Source organism: Hirundo rustica, chromosome 24, assembly GCF_015227805.2.
Source record: "Hirundo rustica isolate bHirRus1 chromosome 24, bHirRus1.pri.v3, whole genome shotgun sequence".
Taxonomy (NCBI): domain Eukaryota; kingdom Metazoa; phylum Chordata; class Aves; order Passeriformes; family Hirundinidae; genus Hirundo; species Hirundo rustica.
In genome coordinates this window covers 1,343,881-1,369,645 of record NC_053473.1, presented here as the reverse complement: position 1 = coordinate 1,369,645, position 25,765 = coordinate 1,343,881, and the positions used below count along the sequence as shown (strand labels likewise).

The 25,765-nt window shown below is 51.1% G+C and overlaps 1 protein-coding gene across 1 annotated transcript; it reads left to right on the top strand.

The window, feature by feature from the left end:
* Nucleotides 1–258: 258 nt before the first annotated feature.
* On the top strand, nt 259–24,320 carry KLHL12 (kelch like family member 12). Its single transcript, XM_040085665.1, is given in 13 exon segments — nt 259–300; nt 302–343; nt 574–771; nt 7,536–7,689; nt 8,474–8,691; nt 11,687–11,836; nt 13,509–13,623; nt 16,188–16,294; nt 17,202–17,397; nt 18,094–18,252; nt 19,446–19,544; nt 22,275–22,461; nt 22,769–24,320. Coding segments are annotated over 13 exon segments (1,794 nt in total). The 3' UTR covers nt 22,896–24,320.
* The last annotated feature ends 1,445 nt before the right edge of the window (nt 24,321–25,765 follow it).

Below are 25,765 nucleotides of genomic sequence, written 5' to 3'. Positions count from 1 at the left end.
CCGGACAACCCCGGCTGTCCCCTCCTGTCAGGGAGTTGTGCAGAGCCACAAGGTTCCCCCTGAGCCTCCTTTTCTCCAGGCTCAGCCCTTTCCCAGCTCCCACAGCCGCTCCCGGTGCTCCAGACCCTCCCCGGCCCCTCACGGTCTCTGTCCCGCGGGCCGCTCGGGGGCCGCTGGGGGGCGCTGTGGGGCGCGCCCCGGACTCGTTGCTCGGCAACCGCCCGGCACCCAGGGGCGGGGCGCTGTGCGCGCGGCGCGATGACGCAATCAGAGCGCGCGGCGCGGGGAGAGGGACGGGCGGGGGGGAGGCGAGGTGTGCGGGCCGGGACCTCTCCCCGCGGCGGTGAGTGCGGCCCGGCCGGGCGGCTCCGGGCTGGGCGGGGCAGGGCGGGGCCGGGCTGCCGACCCCGGGCTGCCCCTGGCGGGTGTCGCCGGGGCGGCCGTGCCGCGGGGTCGCGGTGGGCGGGGGCGCCGGGCGGGGCGGGCGCTGAGGGCGGGCGGGGCGGCGCGGCGGCAGCGCCCCCTGTCGGCGGCGGGCGCCGTGCCATGTGGCCGTGCTGGCTGTGCCCGCAGGTGCCGCGCGCCATGGCCCCCCCCAAGGACATCATGACCAACTCCCACGCCAAGTCCATCCTCAACGCCATGAACGCCCTGCGTAAGAGCAACACGCTTTGCGACGTCACCCTCCGCGTGGAGCACAAGGACTTCCCGGCCCACCGCATCGTCCTGGCCGCCTGCAGCGACTACTTCTGCGCCATGTTCACCAGCGAGGTCGGTGCTGCCGCCGGCCCTGGGTACTCCGTGGGTGGAGGAGGCAGGGCCGCCCAGTGCTTGGGCTGTTCTCTGTTGGGCTGCTCAGCAGCTGGGCCAGGATCCCCCTTTAGGGGCCCAGGATCCCCTTGTGGTGATCCCGAAGTCCACTGGATACTCTCCGTGGTTGCTCAGGATGCCCCCGTTGTGGTTCTTGATCCCTTCGTGGTGGCTCTGGGCGTCTCAGGAACCCCCATGGTGGCCCTGGATTTCTCCATGGTGGCCCTTGGTCTCTCTGGGTTTCCCCAGGGTGGCCCAGGATTTCTCCATGGGCTCCAGATCCCGCCATGGTGGCCCTGGAGCCCTCTGGGTTCTGTCCTGGTGGCCCTGGAGCCCTTCGAGGTGATTCTGTGTCTTCTTATGGTGGCCCCAGAGCCCTTTATTGTGACCTGGTGGAGAGTTAAGAGCTTGTGGCAGGGACTGTGGCCTTGATTCATGGTCTGCTGTGACCACTCTGTGCCCAGCGAGCTGCCAGGCTGAGCTGCCAAGCCGGAGTGTTCTGATACATTTACTTATTTTTCTAGTGGTGATTTGTGGTTTCTGTGGTTCTGGCATCTTTCCTGCCCTGGTGCTGAGCTGTGGGAGCTGTGCTGGGGAGTCTGGGCAAGGGAGGGTGTTTGATGCATGCTCTGGGCTCCCCTCGGCACTGGCTGAGAGCTGGGCTGGTGTGCTGCCGTGGGGGTGTCACTGGGGCTGGGGTGGCTCTGAGCCCCAGGTGCTGCCCTCAGCACATCTCACCTGTGAGCACCTTGGCTCTCAGCCCTTCCTGTGAGACTTGCACTACCTGTGCAGTTTCCCTGAGTCACTGACAGGCACTGCTTCAGCTAGAACTGGCTCTCACTGTTAAACGTCAGACGCTTCGACTGGCTTTGTCTTTAGAAGTTCGAGTCAATCTTTGCAGCTTTTTCTTATGGAAGATGCTTTCCTTATCCTACCATCTTCCCCACTAGCAGGGAGAAACATTATTAAGTAGCTCACAGGTCCTAACGCCCTCCCTGCTAGCCCAAGAGTCATTGCAGCAGAGAATGATTTTTTTCTTTGTTTTACCCAGGCATGAAGGCTGTGGCAGAGCTCTCAGTGTGCCCACTGCTGTCAGTGCTGTCGGGGCAGCAGGTGTCTCAGGTTTTACAGTCCTATGCAAAGAAACCAAAATGATGCATCTATGGCCTGACCACAGACCAATATGTTTTTTGGTCCATATCTTCATGAAATTTGTAAATTCATCAGGTTTGTCCTATTTCTCTGCGTAAAGCAAATGTAATTAAATGAAGAAAACACACAAAGTAAACTCAATCCCTGGAGGCTGAAGTTCTCTGTTCTCCAGTAGCTCTAGGTGCTCAGCAGTACAGCAGAGTATCTCTGCTTCTCTGGGTTTGTCTCCATGTTCCTGTCAGTGCTTTTTGTTTCTGGACTTTGTCTAGGCACTGTGCAGAGATCCAATCACTCCGTGTGCTCCAGAATGTTCTTTGTGGCTGCTAACAAAGGCTGGGTGTTGGTGTGCTTTGAGTCTGAGCTGAGATGTCTGTCCTTGCTTCGTTACAGTGTTAACTGTAACATTTTAGCGACCTTTGTTTAGACATGTAAATCTTCCTTGGAAATTAAATTCTTCCTGGGAAAATGCCTGTGCTCTGTGGGCAGAATTGTTTGCTCTCTTGTGCTCCCACAATGCTTCTGCTTTAAGGTTGTGTTTTCTTTTTCTCAGTTTATATTTCTTCCAAGCTTGCTTCTTTGTTATGGAAACCCTAAAGTGACCAACCTGCCAAGGGGCACACAATTACAGAGTGTTTGTGGGAGAGCTTCCTTCCAGGAAGGGGCAGCTTGGTAAGCCTCCGAGTGGACACGTTTCCTGTGCGTGTCAGCGACAAGTGTGTCGGGGCCTGTGATGGGACAGTGCTTGGACACTCTCCAGGCGCTTGTGGGTGCAGGGTTTGGCCAGGCTGGGACTCCAGGGAGCTCAGAGTTGGTGTCATGGACTGACAGGCCCTTCCAGGGCTCCCTCAGCACTCCATCGCTTGTCTCCTGCAGGTCTGGGGACTGCTTGGCTGCTCTGATGTGCCAGGCTGGGCTGCACGAGGCTTTGTTCAGAATTGATCTTGGGGTTATGCCGTTGCATTCCTGGCCTTTCACCCTGGGGTTATGCCACAGTATGCCTGGTGTCACATCTGTGCATGGCCAGTACAACACTGAGACTGTCAGCAGATACTGTTTCATAAACAACTGCCTTTGCTTCTCTGTGTCTCACGTTTCCTTCCTTCTCTCGCTTCTGACTTGTAACATTTAAAGTTCTCAGCCTAGCTTTGTATTAATTTCTTCCTGTTTTCTGTTCCCGTTTTACAGAATGAGGAGAAGCCACTGATCACCTGATGAATCCCAGGCTTTTTACAATACTTTCCTTTGCCCCTGTGCTGAGCAGTGTGGGAGAACTGAAACACCATCAGTTTTACCTGCAGGGTTGTTCCTTGTAGTGAAAATTGCAGAGAAATTTTATCTCCCCTGGATCTTGGTTGTGCACTGGTATTTGTCTTTGTTTGGCCAAGTTAACATAACTTGGGATCTTTTAAGAGCTAATCACTGGCTCCACCTCAGAAAGAAACTATTCTGTCTTCTCTTGGAGGCTGTGTTCTGGAAATTGATGGGTTCTTTCCCCCCAAAACAGAAAAATATTATTCTGAAAGTAAACAGCTGGTGTTTCCAGGTTCTTACATGGTCAGCTTGCCTGTGCTGTGATTGCTCTCCAGGGTGCAGTGAGCCACACAGTAGCACTGTCATGCCAGCATTTCTCTTCCCCTGTGAGAAGAAATTAGGGTTTATTCCAGTGTACTTTTGTGTATCTGCATTAGTAAAGGCACAAACAAGAAGTAGCCTTGGGTAAGAGAGGAGTTGCAAAATTTTAAACGCGTTCTCCTGCATGATTGTCGTGGTTTAGCCCCAGGCAGCAGCCAAGCCCCTCAGAGCCCGTGCTTGCTCCCTCACCAGCAGGATCAGGGAGGGAGTCAGAAGGATAAAAGCTAGAAAATTTGTGTGTTGAGATAAAGACAGTTTAATATGTAAAGCAAAAACCACACATGCAAACAAAGCAAAACCAGGAGTTCACTCCCTGTCTCCCATGGGCAGGCAGGTGTTCAGCCATCCCATGGAGAGCAAAACCAGGAGTTCACTCCCTGTCTCCCATGGGCAGGCAGGTGTTCAGCCATCCCATGGAGAGCAGGGGTCCATGACACGTAACAGTGACTTGGGAAGACAAACACCATCACTCCAAACATCCCTGCCCCTCCTTCCTTCTGCCCCACTTTAGATACTGAGTGTGATGTCACATGGTGTGGAACATGACTTTGATCACTTTGGGACATCTGCCCCAGCTGTGTTTCCTCCCAGTTTCCCGTGCAGCCCCAGCCCCCTCGCCAGCCTGGCAGTATGAAAAGCAGAAAAGCCTTGGCTCTGTGCGACCACTGCTCAGCAATAACAAAAACATCTCCATTATCATCCCAACATTCAGCACAAATCCAAAATACAGCCCCGTGCCAGCCACTGGGAAGGAAATTAACTCTACCCCAACCCAGCACAATGATTTATGGATGGAATGGAAGAAGCAATATTGTGTTTCACAAAAGAGCTGTAGCCTGCAGCCCGTGCCTTAAGGCTTTCAGCATCTTGGGCACTTTGAGATAAAACTCCTGAGGCCTCAAAGTTATTCTCCTTAGTTGTTTTCCTGGATGTTGCAGTTGATTTTGGGATCTGTACTGCTGCACACTTCCTATGATGTTAGAAGTGTGCTTGTATGAGGGACTATCAATCCCTGGCTACTTTACTCCCCTCAGGGAGAGTGAGCAGAGCTCTGATATTAACAAAGTGGGAAATAGATCTGAAATTCCGACTGCAGAGATGCAGAGAGATGTCTGGTGCCACTGAACAACCTCAAAAGTAAACAGTGAACACCTTGGAGAGGAAAGCTGCTTGGCCTGTCTGTGTATTGGCTAGCATTATATGACCATCATTTTGCATTCTGAGTATGGCTGTGTGGATGAACGAGGGACTCTGTGTCCCAGCAGCCCAGCACTGAGCACTGCAGGCAGTTCTCTAGTGCTGCACACACAGGCTGGAGCTCAGCTCAGAGTCCTCATGAGTCTGAAAGCCTGAGAGAATTGTGATTGCTGAGTCTGGAGAAGGCTCTGGGATGACCTTCCAGTACCTGAAAGGAACCAACACAAAAGATGGAGAGAGACTGTTTTCACTTGGGTTACAGGAGAAAGGGGAATGGCTTCAAACTGACAGAGAGGGTCCAACCAAGACCATTCCGTGATTCTGTGCTCAGAGTCGTCTCCACACTGAGACTCTTCTTTAAGGTATGATGTTAGGATCCCGATTCTGCATCACACACATTAGGTGAAGTTACATAAAATACTTCCTTCCTTCTAGGCATACTGAGCAAAACAACAACCAAGTAATGGAGTTTAGCAGAAATACAAGGGAAGCAGGAAGTAATCATCTGTATGGTATTAGTGTTGTCCTTATGGTTTGTGTTGTGGTCAGAAATATGAAGAGAGTATGTGCATGGCTGACTGATTGTGAGTCAGGAGCTTCTTTATCAGCTCCAGGCTGATGTGTGAAGTGCTGATGCTTACAGCTATCAGGAGATCAGTAGAAGTTTGTAACATCTTTGATCCTAAATATGTATGTCCTATGTCTCCATTTGTTTATTGGAATAATCTGAACTTTGGTGGCATCTGTGTCTTTTCGTGGTATAAACAGCTTAGTCTTGTTTCAGGAATGTTTTGTCTGGCCCAAGGCAGGAACTGGTTTTAGCTTCTGAATGCAATGCCTGGCCTGTCACACAGCAGGTCAGACAAGGTAATTTGCTGTTCCTTCCCGACTTGGGAATCCATAAAGTTTGTTCACTGAGTCAACAGATTTAAAAGGCCTCTTCCCTTAAATTCCTTTGAGGGTTACCATTATGTCCTGTACTTCTCTACTGCAAGTGTATCTACATCACAGACAGGGCTCAGTCCCAGCAGACATCTCTGCTGTGTCATGGGATGCCTCTGCAGGAATAGCTTCCACTGCTCTTATTTTCTGTATTCTGTATCAGCTCCCCTTTCCCCAGCTGTGGCAGATTTGAAGCTTAGTGGTGGTGCTTTGGCCATGCTTTCTGCTCCCTGAACCTCTGCCCGACTGGCTGTACCAACTTTGGGCTCATTCTTTGCAAGAGAAGCCATGGGCTTTCGTCTGCATTGTGCTTGCACTGGTGCTGGCTGCTCCAGAAGTCGGGGGCTGGTTTTGCAGCGTGCCACAGGAAGATCATGATCTCTTGAGGTGCAGCCGTGCTGCTGAGCTGGCAGCAATGTGCAGGGTGTGATCAGTGAGCCCACCAGCCAGGCCACTGGTCAAGAATCATCAGATGCTCTGGCAGCAGTTCTGTGCTGGAGGCACCGAGCCATGAAACTGATGCTTTGTGAAATATAATCTGTTTTGTGCAAATTTGATGGATGCACAGAATTTGCTGTTCCCAAAGACTGACCGCTGAGAGGATAATGTTCCTTGGAAAAAAATAATTATTCCAAAATTAATCATAGAGGTGATAAAATAGTCAGGGGACAAATTCTGGTCTGTGTAAGTGCCATCACTGCACAAACTGTCATTTTACTTCATTTCATTTTAGGAATAAAGTTCACCATAAGCTTGAAGAATGATTCAGGAAATGGACGAGTTGAGAAAGCTTTTTCTTTGGCTTGGTTTTAGAGTGGAGTGGTGAAGATGGCCAGGTGTTGGAAAGGAAAATTACTCGTCAGCACAAGAATTGACTTGTTCAGGTTTAGAGCTGGACATGCCCAGGGGGAAGCTACCAAAGCTCAGGCAGAAGGATGTCCTACTGATAGAGGGCACAGAGACACATGGCAAAACTCCCAAAACAGGGAAGAAATTGATAAAGCCAGCTCAGGAGTTGTGCTGAACTCAGCTCTGAATGGGTAGAAGATAATTCTGGCCAGGGGCATGTTGTGACCACTGACGCACAGCCACTGATTCCAAAAGTCCCTGACCCAGAGGAAAAGAAAGACTGAACATGAGACTAATTAGCATAAGAGGCGAGGAAATTGTTAACCAATAGAAGATAGAAGGCTAATCAATAAGAGAACTAGGTAGCTTGTAGCCAGTGAACATTAATGCCTTTGTTTGCTAGAATGTATAAATAGTAAAGAATTTTGCTGCTCATGTGCTGGCTTTGGGAATTGGTCCCCAGCCCCACTTTCTGTGCTGAACTGAAATGAATCAAATACCTGAGCTCTGGGTGTGGATTGGCCTCTTTCACAGCAGGTGAAAGAACCTGGTTTTGGCCAACAGTTAGGTGTGGACTCCATGTGAACTGCAGTGTGTCACACACATCCAGCTCAGGGAGGAATTCCCTTGGAGTAAAGCTTGGAGTACTGCATGGAGGAGAGAGTTCCGTTGTCTTGCACAGGTGACACGTCTCTGCTGACTCAAATCTCAGCTCACAGGTGCAGTGTGAATGTCCTTTTGATCCATAAAGAACTTAGGCTCTTACTCATTCTGTTAGTGAATTCTGTAGGGAAATTCCCTCCTTCCCTGTATCCTTTCAGTGAGCACCGGAATAGAAGGGACAAATCTCTGTTGCAACCTCTGACAGATCTTATTTTCAAACCTGCTGAGTGTTGTGGGCTTTTTGATCCCATTAATGAAAAATAAAGCTGTCTCTCCCTTTTAATTTACAGCTCTCAGAGAAAGATAAACCCTGTGTGGATATCCAGGGCCTGACAGCCTCCACCATGGAAATCCTGCTGGACTTTGTATATACAGAAACTGTGCATGTGACAGTAGAAAATGTCCAAGAATTGCTGCCAGCAGCATGTCTGCTTCAGCTGAAAGGTAATTCAAGTATTAGCACAAATTGCATCATTGCTGCTGTTTAGAGCTTTGGTTTGTTTGACCCTCTGTGCATGGAAGAGGGATTGGGAGAGGAATGATATTTATAAGTAGTTATATCAATCTTCTCTTTTCTTGTGCTCTGTGGTCTCATAGGCAGAGGAGCAGATTTGGGTGCAAAACAAAATGGTAACAGAGGTTCCATTCCTTGGGCTACTGTACTTCTGCAGGAGTATGCCCAAGAGGAATTGTGAGCTGTACAGCACATAAATGTTACAGCTCAGCTATATTATTATAAGAAGCAATCCTAGATGTCATTTAAGCTGCCATCACAATATGTCTGCGTCAGTAACAGACTGGTTGTTGTCATTGAACGTGCACCTATGGAGCTATCCTGGACAATTATCCCAAATCTCAGAAAACTTACCCAGAAGTTATCATAGGCATAGAAACCTGGTGCCACAACCACTAGCAGATTAGTGGTTTGTAATCCATGAAGCTGAGCACAACTCACATTGAAGTCTTCCTAGTCTCACATGGGGGTATTTTTTTCATGGAGTAGAACTGCCAGAGCTCAAACCATCCCAAACACATGGTCTGACTGCTCCAAGTGTATTCACAGTCTCCAAAGCAATTCATACGTGTGTGTGTGTTTCTGCAGTACTTTTACTTGTTATTGGAATTGGATTTTCATTATTGCTTAGAACTTTCTTTTTTGAGGCCCTTGCCAAAGCAGTGGACTGGTAGTAAGTGTGCAGTGCTCATTCACCCCTCCAATTTTCCGTAGGTGTGAAACAAGCTTGCTGTGAGTTTCTAGAAAGCCAGCTGGATCCATCAAATTGTTTGGGCATTCGGGATTTTGCTGAGACACACAATTGTGTGGATCTAATGCAAGCTGCAGAGGTCTTCAGCCAGAAACATTTTCCAGAGGTGGTTCAGCATGAAGAGTTTATCCTCTTAAATCAAGAAGAGGTTGAAAAGCTCATCAAGTGTGATGAAATTCAGGTAAAACCTGAAAAGTACCATTACTGTGCAAAGCATTGAAATAAAACATTGAAACCAGTCAGTAATTAGTCCATACTCCTGGGGTGGACTCCTCACACAGTTCCTGAATTTGAAATTTTAAATTTAAAGAGGCGTCTATTTTTTATTTTTGCTAGTTTGTAATTTTATCAATACCATGTAGCTTCTCTGTAAGAATTTGTTGTCACACGAGCGTTTCTTGCAAGTCAATCACAATGAGTTAGTTCCCTTTGCAGAGTTATTGCCCTTTCATTCCCTCCTTTCCCTGGAGAAGGTAAGTTGTCTCAATGCCTACATTTCAGAAATAGCCCCAAGCTTTAACTTCTGTTTGCTTGCTGATCAGCAGCACAAGTAATCCTGGGATGGTGCAGGGTGGTCTGACTCTGGAGGGGGTTCCAGGGAGATAGAGTTCCCTCAAGGTGAGCTTCTGGAGGATGTGCTACGTGACTGGAACATGTCCAGTACATTTTTCCAACTTTTCTATGAATAAGTTGTACATTTCCTGGTGATGAGGAGAGATCTTGATTGTTTATTGAGACGGATTTTGTCGAGACATGATGTTCACTGCAGTTGGAAGGTTTGAAGCAATCACTGCTCAGAGTTCAGGGGAACAGGAGTGCTGGGAAGCAAATGTATTAGATATCTTTGGTGGGATTCCTGAAAAGCTAGTACAGAGGTGGCCAGAAGAGAACTGTTGATGTATTCTTTGAAAGTGGTCTCCAGGCAACATCCCCTTGTTAATGAGGCTGCTTGAGAAGGAGCGTGTGAGGCAGTGGTGAAGGACCCAGCTCCAGCTGGGATCCACAGTGGAGAAGGCTGAGTGAGTTGGGTGTTTGACAAGCTGCAGTTTTGTGCTGTGAGAGGCTGAGCTCCTGTGGGTTGTGATGATACTGAGAGCAGCTTCTGGGCTGGGAGCAGAAAATAATGAGGAACTTCAGAATGACCCAGCCAAGCCTCTTATATGATCTGCTCAGGAAAAGTGGCATTCGTAGTGGATTGGAAGGGCTGGTTCACACCTAGCAGCAGGCAGTGTGTTGGGCATGCACTGTCGTACCTTAAGAATATGTGACAAGTAGGACAAGGTGGGGATTGTCCTCCTCTTTTCTGTCCTTGTGAGACCTCACCTGGAGTGCTGTGTCCAGGTCTGGGGTTCTCAGCACAGGAAACACGTGGATCTGTTAAAGAGGGCCCAGAGCAGGCCATGGAGATGCTCTGAGGGCTGAAGCCCCTCTGCTCTGGAGCCAGGCTGGGAGAGCTGGGGGTGTTCACCTGGAGAAGAGACAGCTCCAGTAAGAGCTAATAAAGAGGCTTATAAAAAAGAGGAAGAGTGATTTTACATGGACAGAGAGTGATAGGACAAGGGGTAACTTAAAGAGGAGAGATTTAGATTAGATGTTGGGAAGAAATTCTTTCCTGTGAGGGTGCTGAGGCCCTGGCACAGGCTGCCCAGAGAAGCTGTGGCTGCCCCATCCCTGGAAGTGTCCAAGGTCAGGTTGGATGGGGCTTGGAGCATCCTGGGATAATGGAAGGTGTCCCTGCCCATGGTAGGGGCTGGAATGGGATGGGCTTTAAAGCCCCTTCTAACCCAAACCAGTGTGGGATAAGGAGCAGATCTCTCTCCTGCTGTGGCAGCACAGAGATGCTGTGTGGAATCAAGGGTGTGGTAAGGGAACACTCTCAGAAAATCTCTGGGCTGCTCAAGGAGTACAATGCCAGGTCCTTACTGTGATCCTGCATTCCATGTTACTCATCATTTATCAGAAAACATAAATGGTTTAATGAACAGTAAAACTGTTAAATATATCTGAGGACATTCAGTTCAGGAGGGAATAAATCAACCCAGGATTGTTGCATTTAAAGAGGAGGTGGGGAAATTGGAAACAATACCGTAGTCTGCTCTCCTTTTGTGAGCTCTAATTGTCCTTTCCCTGTAATTCCAAGAGAAAGAGGCCATTCCAAATTACGCTGTAACAAATATAAAACAGTGGCATAGAAGAATGCCTTACATAATTAACCTCTGTGACTCCCTGATTCAAAACATTCTGCCTGACAGCTTCAAACTGAACTTCAAAGGGGACCAGTCATAGGCTGGTGGGAAGGCTCAGTCCTCTAATCACAGGCTCTTCTTTTATCTTCATATTTAGTCTCAGTTAACAGACTTTGTGATAATAAATTCATGTCTGATTTCCTTTTACACTGGATGATCCGATACATGTGAAAAATGAAAACAAAGCATAAGTAATATATAATTGAGATTTTTACAATTATTTTGCTTTTGGTAATCATAGGTGTCCAGAGCACCTGTGGTTCTCTAACAGTATCATATTTGGATAGTTTAGTCAGTGTAATCTCCAGAAGTGGTGTAAGCATCAGCATGTGCCAGTCCTAAATGGAGACAGAAATAAACTAGTGATAAAATAAAATAAAATAAACAGTAGAAATAAACAGTAACATTCATGCCCTGGGATTTTTAAATGGTGGATTGAGATAAAAAGATACCTTAAAGTGTACCTGCTCTGGCTGGAGTGTCCAAGGGGCAGGGCTGCAGAGGCCTAAGCCAGACACTTCACTGTGCAAAGGAAACCTGATTCTAATAATCTCTTTGACAGCACTTTGAATTTTGCAGGATCACAGCTCCTGCTCCAGAGAACTGTGGGAGCTGTCCTGCGAGTTCCCAGTGTCAGTGGATGGAGCTCTCAGCTCCGGGCTCTGCTCTGCACCATAGCTCTTACTGCTCTGGGACTTGGACTGCCCATTGTTGATCTCAGCTGCAGGGGGAAAAGCAAACCCAGGTTTAAAGAACAGAAAGTGAGGGAATTCGCTGTGCTTATGGGGATTTCCCTAAGGGACTGGTAGCTGAGGTGTCCTGCTCCCTTGCTGGCTGTGAAGCAGTGCAGCAGCCTGCACGCTGCGTGCTCCATGGCAGGAGCTCCAGCGTTACGCTGCCACGCCATCAGGATGTGCCTCCTGCTTGCAGGTGGACTCGGAGGAGCCGGTGTTCGAGGCCGTGATAAACTGGGTGAAGCACTCCAAGAAGGAGCGAGAGGCGTCGCTGCCGGAGCTGCTGCAGTACGTGCGGATGCCGCTGCTCACCCCCCGCTACATCACTGATGTCATCGACACCGAGGTACCGGCGGTCGCTGCCTGCTCCTGCCTGCGCTCTGCTGGCCCGCAGAACCTCCTCGCAGCTCTCTGTGCCACTGTTTGCTGGTGACAGCGAGGAGCTGTCCCTGCACGCCGAGCGGTGTTTGCTGTGCCAGCGGTCGCAGCGTCCCGCTGTGCAGCCGCAGCGTGCCCTCTCCAGAGCCATTAGTCAGCTGTCTCTGCAGATAGCCGCAGCACCTTTCTGCTGTCATCTGTTGCAGTCTCCAACAAGTACTTTCTGCCTTCATTCCTAAGCGCTGGCAGATCCCCTTCCCCAGGCTGAAGATTGCTGGCATTGATCTCAGGGAGGTCCTGGCCCCTCAGAAGGTGTCTGAGGTGCAGATGGCCAGGGAGTACCTCTGAGGGAGAAAGACAGCAGCTGTGTGGGTCCAGGACTGACACACAGCCAAGAGCCATGGCTAATGCTGCTGCTTTGGGTTCTGGGATGCTACAGAGGGAGCCCAAAATGGGGATGATGCAAAGAGACAGTTAAGCTTTTCAGTGCAAAATTAATTCCAGACAGGAAGTGATGCTGACCCCAGGCAAGATTTCAAAGGAAGGCCCAGAGAAGGTCAAACCAGCCTTCAGATTAGATGGTGATAGGATGTACTATGGGGTTACTAGCCTTTGTCAACTGACAGGTGCTGAATGGTGAATGACAGGCATTTCTCTACATCAGGAAAAGGCTGGTTTAGCAACAGTCATCTCAGATGTGATAGAGCATGGATATTATTAAATCAGGACAACTTAATGGGCTGTTGTGTTAGGTTATGCCAGAACTAAAACGTGTTCAGTCAGATTGTCGTGGTCCACTTCAAACTGAAATTGAAGCTAATGGAAAAGAGACTAGTACCAAAACAAATAGATCTGTTCCAAATCCAGCCTGAGACAAAGTCTGTACAGCCCTCAGCTCTCAGAGTGAACGTGCAGTGTGACCTGTGGATGGCACATCCACAGCCTGGGGTCATGTGGAGACTGGAGCGTTGGCCCCATGTGGCTGCCTCACACAGACACCAGGAACCTGGAGAGGTAAATCTGAACTTACTGAAGCAGCATGTGCACCCAGCACCCAAGGGAAGATGAGTGCTGAGCTGATGGGAGGTTGGTCCAGTCTCTCAGCTAGGGAAGGGAATTACACACCATTGTGCAAGGAGATGAGGCTGTCCTTGGGTGCCCCTCACTCTTCAACAAGTGCTCCTGTTGCCTCTTCACAGCTCCATGTCCTGTGTGCACAGTGATCAGGGCAGTAAATCAGCTGAGCAGTTTTGTTGTGCTGTGCTCCCCATCTCTTCTTCAATGGCAGATGCAGGACAAGTTATGTGGGGCAGATCAAGTGTGATTTCACTGCCAGTTCCCCTTCCTAGTCATACTTCTGCTGGCTTAAATGGAGCAGAAGTGGCTTTCCTTTAGTGTTCCAATGCAACCATTTTCCTTAATGAGCCTTCAGTGCCAGACTGTGAGGATGGAGCCGGATCTTCTCAGCTGCAGTCTGGTCTTCAGTTGCCTTTACATTTCCCTGTGTGCAGTGTCTGCACCAGGACCCGCACAAGAGTCCTTTTCATGCTGTCTGAGCTGATAAGGGTTGGCTTTAGGACAGTTCTTCTGAGGTTTCTTAAAATACATTTCATGTACCAGTGACTAATGTTTCTCCTCAGCCTTTTATACGCTGCAGCCTGCAGTGCAGAGACCTCGTAGACGAAGCCAAGAAATTCCACCTTCGTCCCGAGCTCCGGAGCCAGATGCAAGGACCCAGGACACGAGCACGTCTGGGTGAGCAGCAGGGAAAAGGACCCTGAGAGGGGCCAGGGCACTGGCAGGTGTTGTGCCAGACACCTTAGTGCCTTGTAATTGTGTTAATGCTCTTCACAGCAGTAACTTGTCATCCCATGGTACCCAGTGGGACAGAGAGCAGCTTCTTTTACAGAGCACAATTTTCTAGCACCAGTGTGGGGAGTAGCTGATTATCTTTAATCCCAGGCCCCTGCTGTGTCCTGAAAAGCAGCTTCCTGAGTTGCTGATGCCTGCAGATACATTTGTCCCAGCATGCAGCTCTGCAAGAACTGTGGGAAGAGCTTCTTCCTGTCTGAAGAGGTAGATATCAGAGTTCAAAATAGAGCTGTGGGGTGAATGAGAGCAGCCTGACAGTGACAGCAAGTTTCCACAGTGAATTGAACAGGGGAGGGTGCAAGGCAGGACATGGAGATGTCCCTCTTCCTCTTCAGAGGTGGGTTGTTTTTTTTTCCCCCAGCCTTGTTAAGGCAAATAAATGATGGTATCTTCCTTTATTTCAGTAACTCCTACCAAGCATGGTCACTGAATTGTTTGGAAAATTCTTGTCTTAGGGCTGTGAGCACTCAAGAGCAACATAAATGTAGGAATGACCTACAGAAGAAGGAAAAGTATTTTAGTGGCTTCTTCTGTCAGACTCTGTGCCATGTCTGTGTCCTGGTGCAGTCCCTGGGCACTGGCATCAGTGCCAGCTTGGACCACTCTTACTGCAAGGAATCCTCCCTGTGTGTTCTCCAGTGCTGCTGCAGGTGTGGTGGAGAGAGACCCCAAAACCCCAAAACGTGGTCTCTTTTAGGGGACAGAGAGCAGTTTAACCACAAAAGGAGGAGGGCAGATTAGGTTTGTCAGACACACCAATCAGACTTTCTGGCCTGAAGGGAATGTTGTTACGCTGTTCCTGCACAGTCCAGGCCTCAGCACATTTTGTGGGAATTCCTATGCCAGTTTTAAAGACCTGCACTTCAGCTCAGCCTGTCACTGGCATCGGCCTTCCAGTGTCTGAAGGAATCTACAGCAAAGCCAGAAAGGGACTCTTCGTCAGAAACTGCAGCAGTGGGACAATGGGGAATGGTTGCACACTGAAAGAGGGGAAATCTAGGGAAGAAATTCTCCCCTGTGAGGGTGCTATGACCCTGGCACAGGGTGCCCAGGGCAGGTGTGCCTGCTCTATCCCTGGAAGTGTCCAAGGCCAGGCTGGACAGAGCTTGAAGCAACCTGGGTTAGTGCAAATTGTCCCTGAACATGGCAGGGGGTGGAGTGACATGGCATTAAAGTCCTTTCCAACACAAACCTTTTTGTGATTCTATGATTTTAGAAAAGTGCATTTCCTTTTATTCTTAGTTGAAATGCATCACCTGATTAAAAAAGACATTAAAAACCTGTTTTATTCTCCAATTGTACAGGTTAAAAATGCACATTATTGCTGAGGTTCATCCTTTAGATTCAGCCCTAGCTGGTTTAATTGATTCCCTACCATCTGATATCAGCAATGTGTCACTTACAAACTATGATCAAGGAGTGTTTTAACTTTGCTTGGGAGGAACTGAAGTGATTGCTCTTTTAGCTGCATTACCAAAAAAGAGGCTTTCCAGGATGTTGGAGCTCTTATGTATCCTTCCCAGTTATTTTTATCTTATTCTTCATCTGATGTGGCAGCTTTTCTGCTTTGTGACAGACAAAGTCTTGTTAAATGTTTGTTGTTTGGTGTTCAGTCCTTGTGCAATGAAAGGCTTGACAGTCCTAAATTCCAGTGATTAAACTCCCTGTTCCAGAAAGGGCCCAGGGAGTCGAGAGGATGCTGAGTTGTTCTAAACTCGAGACAGAAGCCTGCTTCCAGGCAGTGATTAGAGGGGAAGTTACAAATCTCCAGGTCACAGCTGTTATTAACAGTCGTGGAGGAAATAAGAAAAATTCAGAGAATTCATCTCTGAGAAAAGAAAGTAGAGGGAAGGCAATTTTGAAATAAAATACGCAAGATTTAAGAGACAATTCCTTGGAAAAAAATTAATTAGTTTTCCAAGTTTCAGATGGCCTGACTTGTTTCTCAGTTACATGGTGAACAAAGTCCCTTAAATCAGGTCTGGATGTCACTTGAAACCAAGAGAAGACTTTGTGTTGTGAGGAGGCTGCAAGGGAGCAGCCATTCTACAGATTCCATGGGGTGGTGAGAGGTTTGGGCAAAACAGTGGAAAGGATATAAAAGGAGGCATAAAGGAATGAACTTCAGCACCTGTCTGAGGCAGCTTGTCTTCTCAAAGTGCCTCTGATGTTAGGAGAAACAGCTCTCCAGCAGCCAGCTCCTGACACCTCAGTCAGTCGTCTGCCACATGCTCTGAAGAGTTTCTCCTTTCTCTTCCTTGCTGAGCACAAAGAGAGTGTGACTGCCTGAGCCAGGTTAGGTCCCTTCTCCAGAGCCGAGACAAAAACAGGGATTTAGAGGCAGCTTTGTGCCAGGGAAGGCTCAGAGTTTCTTCAGGTTGTTCCCCTGAGGTGACCCTTTGGTTGTGAAGGGATTGACTTGGCTTTGCTGTCCCTCTGTGCCTCAGGAGCTAACGAGGTGCTGCTCGTGATCGGCGGCTTCGGCAGCCAGCAGTCCCCCATTGATGTGGTGGAGAAATACGACCCCAAGACCCAGGAGTGGAGCTTCCTGCCGGTAAGGGACTGGTTCTGTCCCCCACTGGGCTCACCAGGCTGCGGGCAAACACTGATCCTGCAGCACCAGCTGAATAACAGTCTGCTTGGGCTGTCCTGTGCAATCTGCTGAGGATTTCTGACAGAAATTCTTCAGAGATTCCCATGGTGAATGCTGAAACCCCTTCAGCTCGCCGAGTGACTGAGGGAGGGGGGGTTGTTGTCATAGACCTGATCAGCTGAGCCTGCAGAGACCCACATCTTGGTTGTGGGAGTGAGAACTATCATGTTTCTTAGTGAAGGGGTGGTAAGCTTTAAGGTTAGTGATGATAATTGGAATGTCAATAGGAACAGTGTAATCAGTGCAGTCTTCAGGCTGCTGCGTGATCCCACTGCTTGCAGTGTTTTGGAGTATAATGGGAAAAGAGAATTCCTGCACTGAGGAGTATTTCTACCCAAATTAAAATCGCCTTTATCTGTGTGAAATGGTGGAGAACTGCCTCTGCTTTAATATCACCACTCGGGGCAGACTCAGTATCACGTGGCGTTCCAAAATTCTGATCTTTTTTGGAGGCTAAAAGCTTCATCAAATCAGAGTCCCCACTTTTTCCCATTACCGGTGTCTGCAGGAGCCAGTGGGAGGCTAACAAAACGTCCCAAATGCATCAAAGATTATGCAGCAGCACAGGATAAATGACACTTAGTGCGAAATACTTGAGTGCAGAGAGACACGGCCCTAAGAAGAGAGCATGGCAGGAGGAGGCAGGCACAGTCACTCAGGCTGTGTCCTTTAATTGCATAGTGCTGCCTGCTCTGGGGCAGGGGGCCATTTCCCAAAGGAGCAGCAGAAGAGGGTGGAAGAGCAGTGGTTGGTCTCCATGCCCAGTGTCGTTTCTGTCTTTGACCTTGGTGTTGCTTTGCTGTCTCAGAGCATCACCCGCAAGCGGCGATACGTGGCCACGGTGTCCCTGCACGACCGCATCTACGTCATCGGGGGCTACGACGGGCGCTCCCGCCTCAGCTCCGTGGAGTGCCTGGATTACACATCAGACGAGGATGGCATCTGGTACTCCGTGGCTCCCATGAACGTGCGGCGAGGGCTGGCGGGAGCCACGACCCTCGGAGGTACGTCCTGGTCGCTGCCGGGGCAGATCGGCCTCTTCAGCTCTGGCCTGGGATGCCCTGAGCTGGTATGTGAAGAGTGGGCTGGCTCTGGGGGAGGAGGGGAGCCTGAGATTCTGCCTTCTCATCACCGGGATGCAGAAATGGAAATCTTGCCCACATCTCCTGAGAGGAGCTCTGCCTCCGCTGTCTTCCTGCAGCACGTATCCGTGAGCTGGGGGAAAGGGGCTCTGTGAGAGATTATGGAGTGGGAAGCTCTGAGGGTGGTGACAGTGTTGGACAACACTGAGCACGGGACAGAGTACAGCTGTGACATCCAGCACTGGAGTGACTGGGACATCTGCAGGGAAGGAGTGAGGACTTTGGGGAGGCACTGACATGATGCTCACCAGGGGCAGGTTTGGGGTTTGGGCATGGCAGTGTTTCAGTGGTTCTGCAGCATGAAAAAACATAGCCGGACTCTGTGTGTTCTCTTTCATCCATCAGCAAGAAGCAGATTTAAAGGCCAGATGGGCTTGTGTTTGTTTGTAGGGCCTGTGAGCCAGGCTGAGGAGCCTGGGTTCATCTTGCCTCCCAGTGTGCCACGGTCTGTTTTCTGTCCATGGTTTGCAGTCCATGTTGTAGCTTTGGCCTGTGTGTGAGGGCCCTGGTGCTCCATGTGCATGGCTGACTGGCTGTGTCCCACCTCTGTCACTGCAGACATGATCTACGTTTCGGGTGGCTTCGATGGGAGCCGCCGTCACACCAGCATGGAGCGCTACGACCCCAACATCGACCAGTGGAGCATGCTGGGGGACATGCAGACAGCACGGGAGGGAGCGGGGCTCGTGGTCGCCAATGGAGTGATCTACTGCCTGGGTAGGTACCCTCAGCACCTCTGGCAGCTGTGCAAAGCCTGCCTTTTTACCCAAGTGACCATTCAAGTGGTGCCTGAGCAGCACCAAGCTGTCACATCAGTGTTAGAAGCGGTTTACCCTCACAGGGCACTCACAATTGTGTCAGGAAGTGCTTCCTGACCTCACTGTTCCCATCACAATGGCTTGGACTGCAGCTGCCACATACTTCAGAGAATGCTGCACGGTGCAAATAACACTGCATTTGAGGGATGGCAGAAGCGTAGAAGATAAGCAATGCCAGCTGAGGCTTTGTGTGACCTGGGCAGCATCGAAATGCCCAGAGATTCAGCAGGTAGCCATGGGACAGGGGGTGCACCTGCACCACACAAAGCAATGGTGGCTGCAGTGCTCCAGAAGTGTATCCTGAGCAGTTTGTTCTCCAGCTTCTTGCTGTAGCACTCATTTCAGTTTCAGAGCACCACACCTGTGGATACAGTGAGATTGCCAGAGGACAAAGCACTCTGAAGCTTGTTCTGTGCGTCTCCTTCTAGGCCCCAGAAAAGGCAGGCCCAGCGTTGCACCCATGTCTGTTGCAGTCCTGTTCCTGGGGAGTCACAGATCTTAGGCCCTGGTTTCATAGAACCACTGAGTGGTTTGGGTTGGAAGGGATTTAGTCTCATTCCACCCCCTGCCTGGTCACTAGACCAGGTTACTCCAAGCCCTGCCCAACCTGGCCTTGAATCTGGCCATAAACCAACCACGTTTATTCCTCTTCCTCATGCTCACCCGGGGTGGACAGTAGCACACTGCTCCTTTGCTGGGGCCGCCTGGGATTTTAGTATTGGCTTGTGTAACAGCTCTTGAGAGATCCCAGCCCACACCTTTCAGCCTCGTGCAGCTGCAGCACAGACCTGGGAGCTGCACATCTGCAATCTGCAGGGCTGCACCAGCAGTGGCCTCTGTGCTCAGAGGCAGCTCCATGGGGCTGGCCTGGTTTGCTGGTTTGGGGAGGTGATGCTCTCCCACGTGGCCCAGTGCAGTGTGGGGGCAGAGCTGGCTCTGGGCCGGCTGCAGGATCCTCTGCCCCACCGGGGTGGGCTGTGCTGGTGGCAGTGCCACCCTGTGCCCGGGGCCCACCAGGCGTGGCTCTGCTCTCTGCACAGACAGCATTCTCCCCAGGTCAGCCCCATGGTTTGCTCCTGTGTTTTGTTTCAGGGGGTTACGATGGGCTGAACATCCTGAATTCTGTCGAGAGGTATGACCCCCACACTGGACACTGGACAAATGTCACTCCTATGGCCACCAAGCGCTCAGGTAAGAGCCCACAGTGCCTTGAGGTCAGCGTGTCTCCTGCTGCACCGAGGGAGCAGTCACTGCTGGTGTGTTCTGCTGCCCTGGAGGATGTGCTGGCCCCAGTGGGTGGGTTGGCTTTGAGAAAGGATGATTCTACTGGCTTGAGTTCCCAAGAGATGTACTTATTTTCACGTGCCTCTATTCCATACCAAGGTGTGTGTAGAGGAATGTAGTGGCAGGGTTACAAGTTACAGGGAGGGAGATGAGATGCTGTGTGATTTCCACAACTGGGAATGATGCATGGCATGGAGAGGAGCTCCCAAACTGACCCCAGTACTGGGTCAGTGCTTGGCAGCTGCACAGGACACGGTGAAGGCAGATGTGCCCTGCCAGGCTGCTCCTTCACCTGAGCCCTGCTCTGGGGCAGCACTGCCAGAGCAGTGTCACTCAGCACTGGGCTTACACAAACGGTGCAGTCACACAATAATTATCCCCCACCAACTTGTCTCTCTGCCTGCTGTTCTATCCCAGCTTTAAGTTGGCAGTTGTATCTAGGACAAAAATACAGTTAAAATCCTACTTTCGGAGTATCTTTCTGTTTAAGCTCTCCTTCGTTTCTCAGAGGAGTTGTTGTGGGGCTCCTGTAGCTCCTGTGTGCCCAGGTGTTTTGACCACCTGCTCTTGCCGTGTTCCTCAGGCCTCCTGCCCTCCAGGCTGTGCTGATGGGCTGTCCAGGCCCTGCCTGTGCCTCCACACCTGTGTGGCTCCTACAGTTACGTGCTTACCCTCTTCCAAATCCCTTCTGAAGTTGCTTTTTCTTTGCTTCTTTCAATAACCTCACAGTCAGCCTGGGCAGCGCTGCTCCCTGTGATCCCTGTGCAGTGTTCCTGCTTAGGGACAAGTGCTACATACTCAGTAGAACTGGGCTCTGTTCCAAAAACAATTCAGCTTTCTTGTGCCTGCAGTGGCATTCACCAAAACCTAAATCTTTAAATATATATTCTTGTGACAGGGATATTCCTGTTAAGTGTTGGTTTATCTGCCAAGAATGGATTTGATTTAGGAGCTGGGCACATTCCACATCTAGGAAAGCCATACAAATAAAACACAGGATAAAATCTGTAGTTTTTCCTAGGTCAGAGACACCGTGTGAGACCAGTCCATGAATCTCTAGGAAGCTTGAGGATCAGATGGCTTTCTGGAGGGTCTGCTTTGGGCTCCAGAGAAGGCTGACTTTGGACAAGACCAAAATCAGAGTTCGAGGGAAAGCTTTCAATAATGGGCATTTCCCAGGTCTGTGCTCCCCACAGGAGCTGGAGGCTTTAGTAGCTGTGCCTTGGCTGCAGCATGAGCTCCTTGGTGCCACAAGCCAGCAGGAACCTGGTGCTGCTCTTGACCCCAGCACTGGCTCACCCAGTTCCTTCCTTGGCACTGTGACCTGGAGCACTGAGATCTGTAACGTGGGTGTGCCCAAGGGCTCTTTTTTTGCCCAAGTTTTTGTGCTGTCACTCTGGTGCTAACACCCCTAACTACTCACACCTTAGGTACTTGCAGCCTTCATCCTGGTGGCAGTTAAGTCCATCCTGGTGACCTTGGACCCTGCAGGACTTCTTTTGCCCCAAAAAACCCTCTAAGAGTCATCCCTGTGCAGATCTTTGAATTTCAAGACCAGAACTAAGAGTTATCTTGGCTTTATTGGCAGAGATCGTTTCCTCCTTGTTTCTTTTCACCTCTTAGGACAGATTCAGGAGGGAGAAGACTTCTCAGAGACCTTGGCCATATTGCATTGCTGGACCTGATTTCCCTTGGTTTGGGATTAGGCCTTGGTTTGGTCTCTTCAGCCAAAGCTCCTGGAGAGCGCACTGGGCCAACCTGGCCATTCCCAGCTGTTCTGGTGCTCTCAGCAAGGACAGACAGGATGTGTTTAGTGGAGCAGAAAGTCTCTTATACCCTGTTTGTAAAGAGACAGTTCCATGCCCTCGAACTGCAGGGAAGCTGCCTCATTTGCTTCAGGATATTCATTAGTGCAAGAGTTCCATGTTGGGGGTGACAGCCTGACAGAGCTGACTGTGTTCCCAGCTGCAGGAGCCCACTGAGTGCCTGGTAACGTCACCGTGTCCTCCAGCGCTGCCAAGGAGGAACCAAGGCTGGTGGGGGTTATTTGCTGCCGGTTTCATAAATTCCCAGTTGGAGCAGCATATTATTGTCTGCTTTCACTGTGAGAACACCTGTTCAGGCAGCTGCTCCAGCCACCTCTGCCTCTGCAACAGTGTAGAAACCAGTTTTCGTTTTGTCTTCCAGAGAAGTAATGTCAGGGAAATCCCTCCTCCAGCTTTGCATGGAGCAGTGTGCAGCTACTCTCCAGGCCACAGCCAGGAGCTGAGTGACACCAGGGAATCAGAAGCACCAGAGGAACCTGTCTCTGTGCTGACAGTCCCAGCCAGCTGCCTGCCAGCAGAGCGGGCCTGGTGCTGCTCTGCTCACACACCTGTGGTCAGGTGTCAGCCCAGGTAAACCTCTTGTGCTGCTGTGCTGCCTAGGCCCCCCATGCCAGAGTCAAGAGAGCGAGATGTTTTCATGTGTCATATAGGAGACAACAACAGGAGACGCGGTTATCAGCTCTTTGGGGGAGGCACAAGCATAAAAAATATCCTGTGAAAAGAGGGGAATTCACCCGTTCATCCCTGTGACAGCGAGCCCGGCGCTGCTGGGGTCACCCCTGGGTGTGACTGTGCCACCTTCTCTCCTCAGGGGCTGGCGTGGCTCTGCTCAATGACCACATTTACGTGGTGGGTGGGTTCGACGGCACGGCGCACCTCTCCTCGGTGGAGGCCTACAACATCCGCACCGACTCGTGGACCACGGTGACCAGCATGACCACGCCGCGCTGCTACGTGGGGGCCACGGTGCTGCGGGGCCGGCTCTACGCCATCGCCGGGTAAGCGCAGGGCTCCTGCAGCTCCGGGTGTGCAGCAGGTGACCTGAGGGGACGCGGCTGCTCTCCCTTCCGCGGGGCCTCTCCTCTGTAGAGGACACACCCACCGGTGTGCCCGCCCAAAGCAGGCAGCACAAAGGTCCAGGGCCCGGGCAGGCGGGAGAGCGGCAGCAGACAGCGATGTCAGCCTGATGTAGCGGTTCGAATTTGGGCTGTTCTGCTGTCTGCAGCTGTCCAGCCTCCCAGGAAGAGCTCTGAATGCCTCAGGCTCTTCCTTCAGTCCTTCATTTGTAACTTTCTGTGCTGGCAGGTACGATGGTAACTCGCTGCTGAGCAGCATCGAGTGCTACGATCCCATCATTGACAGCTGGGAAGTGGTCACCTCCCTGGGGATGCAGCGCTGCGACGCCGGAGTCTGCGTCCTTCGGGAGAAGTGATCGGGAGGGAGCTCACAAAGAAAAACATTCTAAAAAGTCTCAGCTGGAGGAAGAGTCCCAAATGATTTGCAGTGACTGTTCTTGAGAGTTGTGGATGCTGTGGGAATAGGCACCAGAACAGCAGCTTTCTGTGCTGCTTGTGACTAGAGCATGTGCATAACTGTGTGATCTCAGCAGTCATTTGAAATCAGGGGCTCTGTGGGAAGCTGGAGGAAGAGGAGGAATGGGTCAGGAGAAGCTGCGCTCTCTGCTGTTCCTGTGGCTCAGTCTGTGGGCAGAGCAGTTGCCCCAGCCTGGTCTCAGGCAGGCCGGTGACCCCTCCCAAGGACATGTACATACCCCTGGGTCACCTCTTCAGCCACCTCGGGTCGCTCTCAGCCGTGTGGATGTGTGAGGGTGAGTCCAGCTGCTCTTACGTTCCAGCTTCCAATCATAGTGTACGTACTGAATGTTCCATCGTGCTCCCTGAGCGCGCCTGGGCGCAGAGCCGGGCTGGGCGATGCGTGTGAGGGGCCTGCGCTGTCACTGTGTCTGCAGGGTCCTCGCAGGGCTGCGCACAAAGGAGTCGCAGGTCAAAGCTGTCAGCTGCTGTGATGCAGAGCCTGAGGCCACAGGGGCAGAGGGCAGGGGAGGAGCTCATCGCCTGCCACAAAAGCGTCTGCAGTGTTTGTGCTCTTGACCCGGTGCTCAGCAAGGTTCATCACATCGTGTTTCTCAAAAAGCTTGACAGCTCCAGCTGCAGGCGATGCGTGGCACTGGGAGCTTGGCCGTGCCCGTGCCCCACCCTGTGAGGAGGTCACCTGAGCCGAGGCCAGGAGAGTAGGGACACAGTGGCTGCTGCCCACCGAGGTCCTGCTGGGTTCACTGGGGTCACTGGGGTTTGTCCCCACACAGACCTGAGCCCAGCACACCCAAGGCAGCATTTCCCTCGTTCATTGTGTTGGTTTTCCTTTTATCAAGGATTTTTCTGCTTCCAGGGCTGTTCCAGAGTGACATCCAGGATTCTGTTTCACCCTTTGTTCCCAGCTGTTTATTCCCCTGTCTCATAATTCCACATCCCATGACACTTGCTATCCCTGGCCTGCCCCACGAGCCCGGCTGAGGCTCACAGCAGCTCCTGGAGCGCTCCCTGCTCAGCATGTCCTTCCTCACTGCGTTCCTGGGAGCACGGGCTCCCCTCTGCCATCAGCTTGGCCCCGCAGTGCCTGGGCTCCATGTAGTGCTGCTCGTTGAGCTTCCTGCTGACTCCTTGCTTGGGGACAGGGTGGGATCAGGGACATGGTAGCATGACCTAATTATGCACTTTCAGCCAATGCTCTGACCTTCTGCGTTCGTTTCTATCACACGAGTGTTCTGTGGTTTTGTTTCCTATGTTTATTTTTTAATGAAAGTATAAAGAATAAAATATTTCCTGAGCCAGTATGAGTTTAGCTTTTGTTCCCTACCTTCCAGACGTATTTTTGACTACTATGTGAAGGGTTTGTGCAAACCCTGTTAGGCAGGCAGCTACCCTCAGGTGTGTCTCTGCCCTGCAGCTTCCGCCCAGTAGTGAAAAACAACTGCTCCAACTGTGAGATGAGTGGCACAGAGAGCAGCCAGGCCTGGAGGACTCCCTAAGGAGGGAATTTCTTACAAGGTCTGTTGGAGAAGAGTATGGCAGGAGAGAGGAGGAAAAGACTGTGATTACAGTCAACAGCAATAATAAATCATCAGGGGCTGAACGTGAGCCCAGGTGTGCACAGGTGGCCAGGGAGGCCAGTGACACCTGGCTTGTAGCAGCCATGGTGTGACCAGCAGGACTGGTGACCATCCCTCTGTGCTGGGCACTGCTGAGGTCACACCTCCAGTCTGGGGGCAGTCTTGGGACCCTCGCAAGAAGAAAGACATCGAGGGGCTGGAGCGTGTCCAGAGAAGGGAACAGAGCTGAGGAAGGGTCTGGAGCGCCAGGAGGGGCTGGGGGAGCTGGGAAAGGGCTGAGCCTGGAGAAAAGGAGGCTCAGGGGGAACCTTGTGGCTCTGCACAACTCCTGACAGGAGGGGACAGCCGGGGGGGTCGGGCTGTGCTCCCAGGGAACAGGGACAGGAGGAGAGGGAACGGCCTCAGGCTGAGCCAGGGGAGGTTCAGGTTGGAAACTGGGGAAAAATTCTTCTGTGAAGGGGTGGTCAGGCCCTGGCACAGCTGCCCAAGGCACTGGTAGAGTCACCATCCCTGGAAAGGTTCAGAAGATGTGTGGGTGTGGCCCCTGAGGACATGGTTTCATGGTGAACATGGCAGTGCTGGGGGAGTGGTTGGACTCAATGATCTTATAGGCCTTTTCCAAATTAAACAATTCCATAAATCTAACACTGTTACAGTAGAGCTGCAGTTGCAAAAAATTGCAGTTCCTTTATCCGCCATGAGCGTGTGGGATGAGTGGAGCCCAGCATTAATTCATCTGTCCATATACAAAACACAAATTCTGTTGATTTCAGGGCCAACTGCAGCATTCTGCCCCAGGAGCCTTTGCTCCAAACCCTCTGCCTGGTGCCCCCATAAACAGCTCACCGCTCACTCCAGATGTTCAGGAGCCTCTCCTGACACCTGTCCCCCAAACTGCTCTATCATTCTTCAGCCAGTAGGAAGTGGGGAAGCAAAGAAGGGAACAGGCCCCCTTTGGGGAGTGCAGCACTCACTAGGAAGCACTCACTGGTCCCATACATGGATCTGTCCTGCCTGTGCCCCTCTGACACCTGCAGGGAGACAGGCAGTGCAGGGGGAGTTTCTAGGCTCTGACAGTGACCCTGGAGCTGCCAGCAGCTCCTCTCCCTTCCCTGATGAGCCCTGCTCTCCTGCAAAGGGCTCGGGGGAATTCAGCTCCAAAAGCAGCGTGT